Here is a 14707-nt window from a genome sequence, read left to right as displayed (position 1 = left end):
TTTGTCATACTATGTGTTGCTTTGAAAGTTTTCTTCCTCTACAGTTTTCTTAACTCCTGTTTTTTCTTCCCCTCCCCCAAACGATTATATCACAAATGAGCAGTTCGCAATCTGTTGGAAATAATTCAGATGAAGCTCTTTTATCTTGGGGCCCACAAAAGATGGTATCTTGGTACTCTGGGACCTAATTTGTTTTTAGGCTTTAGGCCAGATATCTGTTGAGCTGGCTTACACTTTAACAAGGAAAGAGAGAGGTAACAGTACACATGAAATTGAATGTGGGGTCCCCCAGGATTTATCTGCCTGAGGTTCTCCCTTCATTGGAAATCCTTTCACCACACATATCCTTTGGGGTACAAATACTCTGTTGCTAAGAGGCAACTGTTTACTTGCCAGTATGTGACCCTGCTGGGGACCACAGTAACTCAGGAATTGGTGTATTGGCCCAGATCAGTTATCATAAAATGACAAGGCAGAGAAATGCTGAGGAAACAAGACACGAGATACTGGGGAAGCTCTGAGAAAGGTGAGTTTGTTGGGGAAGGGGGTAACCTGCAGGTGGTAGGAAATGCCTGGTCGGCTGGCATCTCTGTGGGTGTCTCAGGTAATTTGGAGAGGGTATTGAAAGTGGGATAAGGACTTGTCGAGGATAAAGCTGGTCTACTTCCTTCTTTTGCTGATGCTGAGGACAGGGAGTTTGTCTGTCTGTTGCTTCTTTCCTCCACCCTCTTCTCCATTATCAGGGTGTTCCAGGTTCTTACAGAGCTTTTTCCTTGGCTGCCTTACGAGAGGCCTGGCTCTGGGGACTGGCTGGGCTTTCTCAATTCTCCTGACTCATCCTGCAGACTCATTGTCCTCTCCAGTGACCTTCCGAAGGCCCTGAGCTCACAGCCTTGACTTTGCTGGCTCAGGGAGGTCTCTGATGAGGGGGAGTTTGCAGCTGACCTATGCTGCAGTTTTGTTGGCTTTGCAAGATCTGAACACTACCAGGGGGGACAGGCACTGCAGAAATGTCCATGGTCCCTGTCAGCACCTTTTGCCCTTTAGCAGCATCACATAGTACTAAAAGGCTATTTGAGGAGTTAGATGTTAGTAATGAAGTGCAGTTGTCCAGTGGATTCTAGGCTGACCAGCTGAGACTAGACCAGACCTTTCAACACTACTTATGTTTTCCTTTGAGATGGCATATTTAGTTTAGTCCATATATTTAATAGATTATGACCCTTCATTGTAGTCTCTCCCTACACACATTTCTGGAAGAAAATCAGGGGGAAGAAAACCAACAATGCTTGCTTAATAGAATTCCTTCCCCTACCACTCTTTTTTCCTGTTTAGAAACAATATCTGTGCTATTCGTAGAGCCTTCTTTAATTATGACATTCTTTCTCCTCAGTGGTGGTGGTGGAGGCCTGGCATAGGGTTAAATGGAAGGTACAAGAAATTACTAGCCAAGTCTGCACTTCATCCTCTGGTCCTGCTCCTCAACCACTGTCTCTCCCTTCCCTCCATCTCTGAGAAGTGCCAACCTTGTCAATCCACAAAACCCCACTAGATATGAGAAGAGATGCAAGTGGAAAGGGACACTGTAGCAGTTGCTTGTAGTTTGTCCCACTGACCCAAGAAGCTGAAGACCCAGTTGGGAGCAGTGATAAGAAAGGAAAGGAAAGGTTCTATGTAAGCATCGCTGAAACCTCACATCCCTTCCTCCCCACAACACAGCACAAAAAATGCTAAAAGGAGGAAGAAATGTTAAAGTAACATTCCAATTAGTTTGACTGCTGATTGTCATGCAACTGTTAGGAAATTGGTTTTGAAAAATAACGATGGCAAAAATCTCCAACTCTCTTGACAAGTTGCTGAGGTAGGGGAGGCTGGGGACTTGAGGTTCACTTATTTCAGTCTCACCTAAGCTTTTTCATCTTAGAGAAAAATCAACAGGAACCTGAGAAGAGAATGATATGAGCAAATGTATTTGCTTGTTTGATACTAAGTTTTCACTTATTTTCGTGTGCATTAGAGGTTTGCCTTCATCTGTGTTTTTCCTCCTAGAGAGCAGAGGTCAGCTCAGCTTACTGGCTTTAGCTGATATGTAGTACAGCACCAGGCACAAAGCACAAAGCAGCCTGTGACTGGGTTTGTGCCGGTTGCTGGAACCAAGCCCTGGAACTGCAGCTCTGGGTTAGGTCAGCAGTTGGCTTTTCTGGACAGATAAAGATGACATTGGGTGTCCTTGGATTCTCTGATTTAACTTAGCCATAATGCATTTTGCATCAGTTTGGCTTGCCTTTGTGACCAGCTGCGTCCATCTCTCTGGCCCCCAGAAAAAGAGTTCCCATTTTCTGACACACTAGGTATTTTCACTACTATGATATGAGCAACTTGAGGGCAGGACTTGCCTTTTCATCTCTGTGTACCCCAGTGGGTGTTGACTCCTACTTAGCAGAATTGAATGGCTACTTCATTATTGCGACATAGGGGTTCATTAAAGGAAACTACCCTGAGAAGAGAGTAACTACACTAAAACCGACAGCAACACTTCCTGTCTTCCCCACGCTAATGATGCTGACATCATAGTGCTGTACTGTACTAGGGGAGGAGGGGAAGGAGAGAAGGGGAAAAGGAATGAACAGTTTGTGAACTTCATATTTATAATAGAAGATTTGTGTGTGCTGCCTCATTTAGTTCTCACAGTGGCTCCCTGAGGTAGGGATAATTGTTCTCATTTTATAGATGAGAAAACTAAGTCAGAGAGGTAAAGTGGTCTTGCTAAAGTCCTACAGCTTAGCAAGTGGGAGAGCAGATCTGCCCACCTATGTTTTCCTATTATACCTTGAGGCGGCAGCAGAATTTGCTGGACAATTTAGTGGGACTTGTTCTGTGCATTGTTCTTGGATCCCAGTTATGTATAGGCAAGAATCTTCCCCTATAAACAGCCCAAGTTTTTTAGATCGGTGAAATATCAATTGTTGAAATATAGTCACTTGGTAGTTTCCACTTTGGAATTTTTTATTTAATTTTCAGTCAGCCTTGCCAGTGTAGCTATAACAATTTCCCTCAACTGTCACCTTTGGGGCAACTGCTGATTCTCCTGGTATACCTTAGAGCAGTGTACCTAAGAATGCAGATTCCTGAAGCCCCTCACAGAGTTGGTTTCTTTAGGTCTGAGGTAGGGCTCCTGACTTTGCATTTTGATGCCACTGACACTTAGAGAAACACTGTTGCGTAGCAGCACATTCTCAAAGTGTATGTCAGGTTTTCTTCATAAAAGGGGTATGCTATCAGATAGGTTTTTGTAACTGAGTTAAGAAAAATAAATTGATTTCTTTCCTTCAAGGCCCTCTTGCAGTCCTTAATAGGTTCATGTGCATTATGAATGTTCAAGAGGAGTTTACAGTAGGCAAAATCATCTTGTGGGCCCTTTTAATCCAGGGAGTATTTTGTTTTGTAATAGGGTCTGGTATACAGTAAACACTGAACTAATTGCTATTTATTATGGAGACTACTATTCCCAGCTTTAGACCGATTTCAACTGTGAGAAGGGAAATATAGTTCAATTTCATTATTTAGGGATAAATTGATGTAAGATCAGTCTTATTTAGGGTAAAGTCTGGGTTATGGAATGTTCTTAGATGAACATTGAACTTTATATAGGGACCTTTAAAGGCTAAGAGAGGGCTGCTGAGATCTACATATGGTTGTGTTACAGATCCTATGTTCTGCTGTAATGAATAGATACAAAGGATGTGAACAGACCTTGACTCTGTTTGCCAGTTACTGCTTCTGAAAACCTTAAAAGCTTATGTTAAGTAGGTTGTTAATATTAATTAAATTAAAGGAGACTTTCCTTCCTTGAAAATAAATTCAGCTTATCTGTGTCTGAGCATCCTAAATTCAGAACACAAGGCTTGAGAGTTTCATTGCTTTGTGTAGTGATTCTCACACTTTATTGTGCATATAAGTGATCTGGGATACTTATTAAAATGCAGATTCCTAAGTCCTGCTTTCAAGGCTTGGGCTTGGGAACTGCAATTTTTAACAATTATTCCAAGGGATTCCAATGAGAAATGCTGTTGGGGTGTTTCTGTTTGGGTAGGCTATTAAAGCTTTCAGGCCACTGAGGCTAGAGGGACTGACTTCTTGTACTCGGAGATCTAATGGGATGGAAGAGTTAACTCATTGTCTTAGAGAAAGCTGCCCTGCTGCATATGGATAAGTTTGGACGATTTTGCATTTTGTGTCTATTTTTTCCCTTTATTTGGCCTGAAAAGAATTCTGGAGAATGGCTTCAACCTGTTCCCATTCTCTGCTCTAAAAGCTAAAAGTGATCGGAATGCTGTAACCCTGTGTTCTATAGGATAAAACTCTGTGTACAGGAAGTTACTCTTGGCACCGACACTGGGATTAGCTTTCATGATTAAAGTTTTAACTCCAAGGAAACAATATGGAAATTATTCTTAAACTAAATTTATTTCCTGCCTTTTGCTGGTTTGATTTTTACTTCATAGTGGAGAGAGTGTGAACTGTAGATTCAAACCTATCTAGATTAACATCCTAGCTCCGCCCTCACTAGTAGCGTGACCTTGGGAAAATTTCTTAACTTCTTTATATCCTTCTTCCCTTCATCTGTACAATATGTTTAAAAGTAACAACCTCATAAGGCTGATGGCAGAATTAAATAAGGCAACTTATGTAAAGCACTTGGCCCAGTTCCTGGCACATGGTAGATGCTCACTAAATATTAATGCTCTGGCATATGAAACAACCAATGCAATTCTACACCCAGGTCATTTTGTCTGAGCAAAAGATCCTGTAGACCAGCAGTTCTCAACCTTTTTGGCACCAGATACCGGTTTCATGGAAGACAATTTTTCCATGGACTGCCCATCAGGGGTTGGGGAGGAGTTCAGGATGGAACTATTCCACCTCAGATCATCAGGCATTAGTTAGATTCTCATAAGGAGCACACAACCTAGATCCCTCACATGCGCAGTTCACAATAGGGTTTGCATTCCTATGGGAATCTAATGGCACCACTGATCTGACAGGAGGCAGAGCTCAGGCAGTAATGCAAGCTCATGGCTCACCTGCTGTGTGCCCTGGTTCCTAACAGGCCATGAACTGGTACCAGGGGTTGGGGACCCCTGCTGTGGACACCCTCACTTCTCTAGGTCTTGGCGACCTTGTTTGTAAAATGGAGCTAACAATAGTACCTATGTCATAGATTTGCTGAAGATTTAAGTGACATAATATATGTAAAAGCATTTAGCAAATGCCTAGCATTTGCTGTTATTTCTGATATTATTATTACCCATCATTTTCTCCTTGTCACTGCAAAAACTCCAATACTAATAGAACGAATGATGTTGCTTTGGATGAAAGGCTGTCAAGATGATTTCTTGTTTTTATAAAATGTTATAAGTAATTATTAGTTTGTGCCAGAAACCTAAATATAACTCTTGGCACACAACAGCAAACCCTTTGTCATTCACACAATATCACCTAGAGCTCTCGATAGATAAATTGGCATTTTGTTGAACCTATTTAAGCCTGAAGTTGTGACAATGCCATATAGTAAATTTGACCTCTCAGGGTAATATCTTAAAAGCCCAAAAGATGAAGATACTTCTAGAGAAGTAAACATTCTGATCTACAAAATGAGATACCACAATATTACTTTTAAGGGCAGAAAGTTGGGATTTCTGATTTGAAAATAGAAGGCAAGGTGTCAAGAATATTTGAGTTTGCAATCTCAAGGTAAGATTTTTTTTTAGCATTTTATGTAACAATTCTGACAATGTTTACTCACTTGAAAAATAATCTAGGTTGTTTCTTTTCCCGGAGACCTTAGGATCAGTTGCTTTACCTAGAACAAACTTTCATGGTCCTGTGATTCCAAAGATGGTGCCTTTTACTTAACTGTGTGAAGTCTTTCCAGGGCAGTGCTGAATCATCAATGAAAGAAAACTTCATGCACAATATATTTTTAGTCATGAGTAAATTTTATTTTATTCTAACTCTTAAAAATTGGTAAACCTTATATGACATATTTAGTGCTTTCTAATAACTTGAATACCAAGTCTACTAATTTGAATGCTCTAGTCCATGCTCAATAACAATACTATACGATATAATAAAAATCAGCCCATCATGTTGACTTTGAGAAGCACTTAGGTAGGGTGGAGTATGTGTGTGTATGAGAGACAGAGAAATGGAGAGGAAGAGGGAGAAGGAGACGAAGAAAGAGCGAGGGTGGCAGTCATTGTAATATTTTGTATAAATTAACAGTTTTTGAATTTTTGACAGAGATTTTTGGGGACTGTTGACTCAGCCACTGACTCTTACAACTTTGCATAAGTCACTGAATTTCTGTTGTTAGAGGACGGATGATAGTATATCATGGCTTGTTAAGACACTGACATGTTTATGTTCCATGGATCAAAAGAGCTCCTGTGTGCAAGGTCTTTCAAATTCATATATTCTTTGGTGATAAATAAGAAAACAAAACCTCAGCTACTTTTTTATGTGTCTTGCATTGGGAGCAGCTAAAGGACCCTAATCCCCACTCTTGACTAGCTTCCTTAGCAGGGATAGGCATTTTCTATTTTGTACACTAACAATTTACTTTTTCTGACCTTCTCATTACTGACATATATTTATTGTATAACCTTGGGATCAGTAATTGCATTACTGCCTTTTAATTAGGAGAAGGGAAACTTCTTATTTGGTGGATTTGTGGGGATGGCTTGTAAGGTATTTATAGCCAATCTTTTGCCCTGGGGTCTCAGGCAACTCTTGGCAGTATCATGTATAGCACCTAAAATATGGGTGAAGGAAAAGAAGTATCAATAGAAATTGTGTTGTTTTACATTTTTTTGAGTGTCTTTAAGTGATGTTATGTTTCTCAGAGATACACAAGGGTTCACTAAAGCATTACCACCTATTTCTGTGTAACATATGAATTCAGTATTAAGCTGTCAAATATATTATTTGTGACCCCTTGTTGATGACATTGGTGAATTCTGGCTCTCACAGTTGGTCATAATGCCTTCACTTGGCTGAAAAGATTGTTGTTTCATTTTCTAAATATCCAAATTAAATGGAACAAGATGAAAGATTTCTGATCCAAATACATTTTTGAAAGACTAGTATTAATAATAAGCAACACGATATTGTTCTAGAATGTACCTTACATCTATTTTCGAGAAAGGAACAGTGTAGTATCTAGGTATTTCGAATATGCATAGTCTTAGATAAAGAAGAAAAGCAAGCATGTATTAAACATGTATAAATCAGCAAAGGCCTAGCCTTATGAAGTTCAGACACTTATATCAATTACTGGAACACTAAAGTCGACTGGAGTAGCTACAAAACCTTCAACATTAAAAACATGATAACATGTTAAAGCCAAATAACTCACTGACCCTCAGAGCCATAGAATGTTTTATATGAAAGGGACATTAGATATTACCCTGCCTAAACCCTTTATTTTACTGAGGAAGAAACTCATGCCCAGAAAGGAGAAGGAGAACATTTTTGCCTAATGTTACAGGCAAAAAGGGAATTAGATGGAAAATCAGAGGAGAATCAAGAAAGTGAAGTGTCAGCAGAAGCTAAGGCAAGAGATACTTTGAGTGGATAAAACCAGTGTGTCAAATACACCAAAGAGATTGAGGAAGATAAACAATTGAAAAACAGCTCTTGGATTTGGCAAGAAGATCACTGGTGAACTCAAAAGAGAAATGTTGGTAGATTAGTGAGAATAGAAACAGAGTGTAGGAGTTAGGAACAGAATGTGGGATAGGAAATAAAGGCAACTCACACAAATCTCAGATTAGGGGATTTAGGAAGCAAAAGGAGGATGGCAAAAAAAAAAAAAAAAAAAAGGAGCAGGTTGAAACTTTTTTTTTTTTTTTTTAATATGGAGCTTTGAGCATGTTTTTGAAAAGGAAGACAATACTGGACCCCAAACTTTCATGTTTCTCTGATAGAAAATAGTAAATCATGGAAGTGATGAGCCTCTCCAAACCAACAACACCTCCTAGAGAAAAACCAACCAACCAACCAACCAACAAACAAACAAAATCACTGTAAAACCCAACTCCAAGCTTGACAGCATTTAAGCTAATAATAATGTAGAAGTCGGGGGCTTCAAGGCTATCTAACAGTATGTTCAGAGGCAACCCGTAATCTGTCTGTCATTATTTTTGACAGGCATATGGACTCAGTACCTCCCCCACACAACCTGGAATTCATACTGAAACCTTACCATCCCATTTGTTAACCTTTTTCTCCCATAATAAGGTTGAAATATACCTTGGGAATATTTTTCAAAAAGCCACCATAATTATTTACTCCTGGTTGGAGCTAATTAATTAGGGAAACTACCTTGAAGTCCTATTAACTGGGCTAAATTGAAACAGGCTTGAAAATATGAGCTCCTCTGAAATTATGAGCATGGAGCTAATGTCTTTGTGCTTGCAAATCTTGATCAAAGTTTAGGTGGGCATTTCAGTTGCTTGACAATTGATATCCTGGCGGGTACTAGAGTCAGTTGTGTAGTTAGTTGCATAGAAGAGTAAGAGAGTTAAAATTTGTACTGGTGGCTGCAGATATGGTCATCAACATTATTCATATTCACGAGTGTTGCAGAGGCATAACCAAGAACAAACACATCAAAGGCCATCGGACTATGACAACATTGTAGATTTGGGGCTGAAAATGTACTTAAATCAAGCATGCTGTCATTATGCCTTTGAATAATTATCTCATTTAATTATCAACAGCCTTATGTAGTAGACATTATTATCCCTGTGTTACAGGTTGGGAAACTTAGATTCAGGGAGGTTGAGACTTGCACAAGCTAATATGGTTAGTTACGTGGCAGAGTTGAGCTATAAACCCAAGTCTGACCCCAGGTTGTTACACATTCTATTAGACTATCACTTTAGGGCCTCCACCCTTGCTGTCTTCCCATTCTATATAATTTTTACCTCTCACTGAAACCTGTTTCACTCTCTTCAAGAATTCCATGTCTTTGGGCTCCTTTCCTATTGAAATCTGCTCTCATGATAGGATCTGCTATAGAGTTGCATGCATTGCATTATGGATTTAGATAGTGCCACCTCTTCAAAGGGAATTTATATCATATGTTTTCAGTGGAGAATGAACGTCCCTCTGTTAAAGATGCTCTGGTATCAGTGAGCAGGAGTGAGAGCTATTTGGAAATAGGAGTCAAAGGGTCCAATGACCTGTGACATCCATCCAGGTAAGCAGCACCTGTATATACTCAGGCTTTATAAAATAGACATGTCCCACTACTTAGACTAGCTGTGTTTGGAGAAAGGGAGTCCATCTCTGAGGGTAGGTGGGAAAAGATGACCTTTAAGGTCCTTTATATCCCAGAGATTCAATCAGCCTATGATTCGATGACTCAGAGGGGTGAGCAATTATCTAGTGATATCAACTGGGAGAGATCAGGCCAAAAAGAAATCTACTTTCTGACTTCAATGGTTTGAGTTGCCTCCTTGGAAACACCCCAAAATAGCTCAAATCTTTGCTTCATTTGGTCAAATTATCCTCTGAGTTTCCTTGTTTCTGTAGGGAGAATCATCTTTCATTAAAAACTGGTGGTTGGGGGAGGTGGCTAAACTCAGAAATTATTTAATGTTAGGAAGGCCCTCACAGGATCTTTTCATTTTACAAAGGATCTACCTGAAACCCAGAGAAGGCATGGTTTGTTAGAAACAGAGTTGGGGCTGGAACCCAGGACAACTGGCTCCCAGCCCAGGGTTCTGTTTAACCTATCATGCTGTCTGGTAATATTCTTTTCAAAACTCATATTTTCATTTAGTCCCTGGTAAGGCCAGAAAAATGCAACCACCAAAGTGAGGTTTAGCAAGGGAAATGACTGCCTCTCTACTTAGCCCCTTCCTACTGGAGGCTTTTTCTTTTGAATAACTTGATACCCCAGTAAATATATCCTGGAATGCATATATTTAATTAGAGATAACCGTCTTCTATTGTTTGTTTTTCCAGTTGAGCTGGCTTCTGATCAGCAGGAGGAAGGCTGATCTTCAATAGTGTTTGGTTTGTGTGTTCGCCCTGCCTGTAGGTAGGAATAAGTACTGAGTTTGAAGCCAGGTGACCTGACCTGTTGTGTTTCAGGAGGGAGTCCCTACATACTTGGCTGGTTCAAATGTGGGCTTTGTAGGCCTTACCTCTTTTGGCCTTCTCTTGTCAGAACTGTTAGGTGGCCCTGAGATGACTGACCTAATGACTAGCACCCCAGTTCCCACCTGAAAACCCAGGCTTTTCTCCTGCTTGCCTGCCTGCTGCTTCAGCTTAATTTACCTGGCTCACCTTAATCTTAATGGTGGTGACACACACAAAGAGCACATGCATTTAACAAGGAGCAAGCCCCACTGAAGTAGAAACCTGATTTTTACACAGCAGTTTCAGCAAAGAGAATATCCTTTGCCGAATCTGAAAGGAAACAGTAGCTTACTTTCAAGTAGGCTGGATTTCGTGGCCCTTTCAGCACATTATAGAATGGTATAGTGCTTAAAAGAGAAGGCTCTGGAACCAGGCTGTGTTCATCTCTAGCTCTGTCACTTACCAGTTATGTGACTGGGCAAGTGACTTAACTTCTTTGTGCCCCAGAATCCTCATCTGTGAAATAGATCTAAGTCACGGAATTTTGATGATTGAAACAATAAATAAATGTAAGTCACTTAGAAGGATGCCTGGTATGTAAGAAGCACTATGTTAACTCTTATTATTCTCAATACTATTCCTAGCAGTATCTACAAAGGAGTCATAGGAAGAACAAATGAAAGGTGTGGTCTTCTGCAATCAGTTGAAACTGCCGTTCTTTTGGTTCATAGATTTTTTTTTTTTTTTTGGCAAATTAGAATACTGAGGTGATTTTCCTCCACCATGTCTGTTAACATCACTGTGGTCCCTTCGTCTCTAAATTGAAGTTAAAATTTTGTCTTGCATACTCAATCTTGCAGACACATACATTTTCCCCAAAGAGGGGAGCAGTCCTGTTGCTGCAACAGAAATGAATACTGTGCTGAGTACATAGAAAGTGAAGGGCCCTTGTAAATAAAGTAGCAAATTAGCAGTGATTTTGCCAGCAGTTTTAAAACAAATGGATTGAAAGAGATTTCAATAACTACATGCCTAACTTAGAGCTGCACTTGAAGCATTTAGTAAATGTGTCATTTCAGTATTGAGAACAGAATCCAATCAAAGTATGTTTATAATTAGACTTCACATATAATATCTCTCAAAATTATGTTCCACCAGGTGAGATGCCATTCCCTGGAACACTAAAATCCACTGTTTGTTAGGCCTTTGTTATTATTAAAAAGAACAAGTTGGGGGTACCAAGAGAGACTCAGATAAACGAAAGTGCTTAATTTTAATTAGAGAGGGGAAAAAAGCCACACACAATATGGGTAGCCTGTATGGAGAACCTCGTGCCAGTAAAACCTGCCTCCAAAGGTATGACTCTGTATTAATTTAAATCAGACAGACATTGGCACTGCGTTCTTTTATTTTTCATTAACATTTTGATTTAGAACAACAGATTGCTGCAGTGAGGGGACAAGAACGGCAGCCAGTGAGCCATCTGCCGAGCATCTCGCTGACGACTCTACTAGCGAAAGAAGCCGGTGACTATGGAATATATGCAAGAGGGACACACACCATTAGCTAAGTGACAGGATAAAAGATGGGAAACTTTGCCGGGTCAGAGGAGACAGAAATGGAGAAGGCAAAGCATGGCCCATTCTGATTGGAATTTGAAAAGATCCAAGTACTTGCAGCAGGCCAATAGGATGGCATTCTATGGAGGATTTGCTTGTAGTGTTATTTTTTTTCCTTTGAAATTACAGGTGGAACAAGGAAAGAGAAGTGACAGGCTAAACACACAATAATTTGCCATGCTTCTTACATGAGTTATGTTTTCCAGATCAGTAAACATTTACCCCTTTAGACATACCAACCCTTGAGCCATTTGAGATAGTGGATATCTTTCTAAAGTGGAAACCCTCCCCCACTACCATCCTTTTAAACACAGTAAAGCACTGGCATACCAACGCAGGAGCAGTAAGAGTGGTCTGTCTGGGGTGCAAACAATAAGAGGATAGTGTGTAGAGAATTTAAAGACAGTAATAAACTGTCTACTTGCTTTTTTATTATCATATGCACAGGCATTTCTAAATATCAGTGAAAAAATACTCCTCCCAGCTGGGATGGACCTCATATATCACCCCTTCCCCACAGTATACCAGTGCAGTAGAATGAACAGAATTCAATTTTCTATGGATGATTCAGGGTCTTTACTGGCAATTCCAGCTCTGGTACTGAGTTTGTTGTCCATGCAGTTACTTGGCCTCTTAGGTCTATTTGCCCCTACCTGAATTAATCCCAGACTGTTGTGCTCTTGTAGTTGGTGATTCTGCATGGTGTTCACTTATTGTCAGCTGTCACATTTTAGTATATCTACTTTTAGGAGTGCTTCATTTCTAATATGCTATCTATCTTCAGTAGCCTAGGAAGTACTGAACATTGTCAGCTACAGTGGGAAAAGAGATAGAAGGCTATGGAAATAGACAGAAAATTAAAAGCACAGTAATCTGTATCTTCTGCATAATAAGGTGTGGAGGTGTTTGATGCATTGTAGAAAGTTTTTTCTTCAAAAATGGTTAAAATAAAAATAGCACTTGCACTGCTGAAAGACGTGCTTCAAATATCTGGAAAATTAGCTTAGAACCACTCATTCCCTTATAATGCTAGTTAAATGGAGACAGCATGTTGCATGGAAGGAGCATAAGATTAGACTAAGGTTTGAGTCTCATCCCAGCCACTTACTGGGAAAAACACTTTAACTCCTTTGAGCCTGTTTCTTTAAACTGTAAAATGGATATAGTAATACTATCAGCCTGACCTACCTTATTATGTATTAGATTTTCTACCAGATGCTCCCAGTAAAGCGTCACCAACTACTGCAAGTCACCATCTCTCTCACCCTCCGTTACACTGGACCTGGTACACACCTTTAGGGATCATCTCCATCTCTTGACTTCCTTACCTGATCCACTAAACTCTTAAGCCATTTTATGTTTATGCATGTTTCCAATTAATTACTGAGGTTTTTCCACCAAAGATTGAGGGCTTCTTACTCAGAAAAGCCTAAGAAGAGAAATTATCTTTAGGCAACCTGTGTAAGATGAGCTATGGGATTTCCAGGTCAAAGTTGACATTCATAATAATAATCAACTGGAAGTGCATTAAGAAAAGTTAATTCTTTATGATATCTATTTCCATTTTCCCCTCAACTCCCCAAAATACACCCACAGGACTGAATACAGGATTTGAGGAATAAATTAATGTTCCTTTATTAACCTCTCTTGATATTTCATCAACTTTGATCCTGTCCCATTTCAGCTTCATCTTTTTAATCTCCAGAGGGTAGTTTCTTCTGTCTCTAAAATGGGTTTGGGTTCAACCTGCAACTTTACAGCTTCACACACCCAGGCTGAACTTCTTTCTTTGTTCTCCCTCCATGATGCTCACTCAGTTGAGAACTCAAGAAGGGAGGAGGCAGTGCTGACTTGTGATCTTGTTCTCACCTTACAGTTCACCTGTAACACCTTGAACAGGAAAGGTAAAATATTGTTCAGCACTATGAATGGATGAGCCACATCATGGGGTCACCTTTTGGAACTTCCCTTTCTGTCAGCCTCCCTGCAGGATCCCCACAGGCTGCACTGGTTCCATGAGGTGATCAAAGTAGCACTCGTCTAAGTAGTGTGATTTGCAGGGTTACTGCAAAATTAAATGCCACCCACCAGAATTAGTTCTGTCATTGGCATGTGCAGTTTTCAGAATGCCCCTGATAAATTGCAAATATGCCATTATAGTTATCAAAACATGGGGGCCCTGAGACTCCAAATAATTTCTCACAACTTAAAAGTTGAGCCTTGATTATTAGCCCAATATTTATTGATTTATTGGTTTTAATTTTTAACTCAATATCTATTTAGTGGAGAACAGAAAAAGACGCCCACTAGTGGCAGCATTTACTTTATGGCAGGCATTATGCTAAGGATTTGATATGAATTCTCTCATTTAATCCTGACAATCACCCTAGAGGGATGACAGTATTATCACTGTAATTCTATAGATGAGATAAGTTCTATAGATGAGCACAGAAATGGCAGAACCAGAATTCTAACCCGGGCTAGCTCTAGCTTTAAAGCCCATACAATGCTGCCTCTAATATTGGAGCCCAAACTTTCTCCAACCTTGCTATCCCACTGAACAAAACAAACCCCTGTATCTAACCAGTTCTACCTCTTTACAAGGCAATTGGGAGCTTGATGAGTGGGGGAATAGGCCATGAGATATAAATTTCAGAGCATGGACGTCTGCTGTGGAGGCCAGACTTGAAGGAGTCAAGTCTTGGTAGAATCAGGGGCATCTTTCGAACATCTTGAAGACTCTGAGCTCCTGAGCAAGGGAGGGCAAGGAAAGACGCAGGATCTCCCCCGCTCCAAACCCTTCAAGGGAACCTCGTGATATCATTTGAATTAAACATAGTTGAAGCTAGAAAGGACCTTGGAAATCACCTACTCTAATTCCCTTATTTTACAAATGGGAAAAGATGAGGCCTAAAGAGGGGGCAGTCTCATAGCTA

General features: G+C 40.1%; 1 protein-coding gene across 4 annotated transcripts in view; it reads right to left on the bottom strand.

The window, feature by feature from the left end:
- The window catches only part of GRIA3 (glutamate ionotropic receptor AMPA type subunit 3), a 306145-nt gene that overhangs the window by 271862 nt on the left and 19576 nt on the right, over positions 1-14707 (bottom strand). The window contains exon 5 of one of the 4 annotated variants that reach the window (XM_063660410.1): positions 11704-13661. The exons of the other annotated variants lie outside the window; for them this stretch is intronic. Coding sequence (XP_063516480.1) covers positions 13642-13661 — 20 coding nt within the window. The 3' untranslated portion in view covers positions 11704-13641. Of the gene's footprint in view, positions 1-11703; positions 13662-14707 lie in introns of those variants that run through there. 4 annotated transcript variants of the gene reach the window in all.

The sequence above is a fragment of the Pongo pygmaeus genome, chromosome X, assembly GCF_028885625.2.
Source record: "Pongo pygmaeus isolate AG05252 chromosome X, NHGRI_mPonPyg2-v2.0_pri, whole genome shotgun sequence".
In the NCBI taxonomy this organism is placed as follows: Eukaryota; Metazoa; Chordata; class Mammalia; order Primates; family Hominidae; genus Pongo; species Pongo pygmaeus.
Note: the sequence above shows the minus strand (reverse complement) of the source record. Positions and strands in the feature narration are given on the sequence as shown.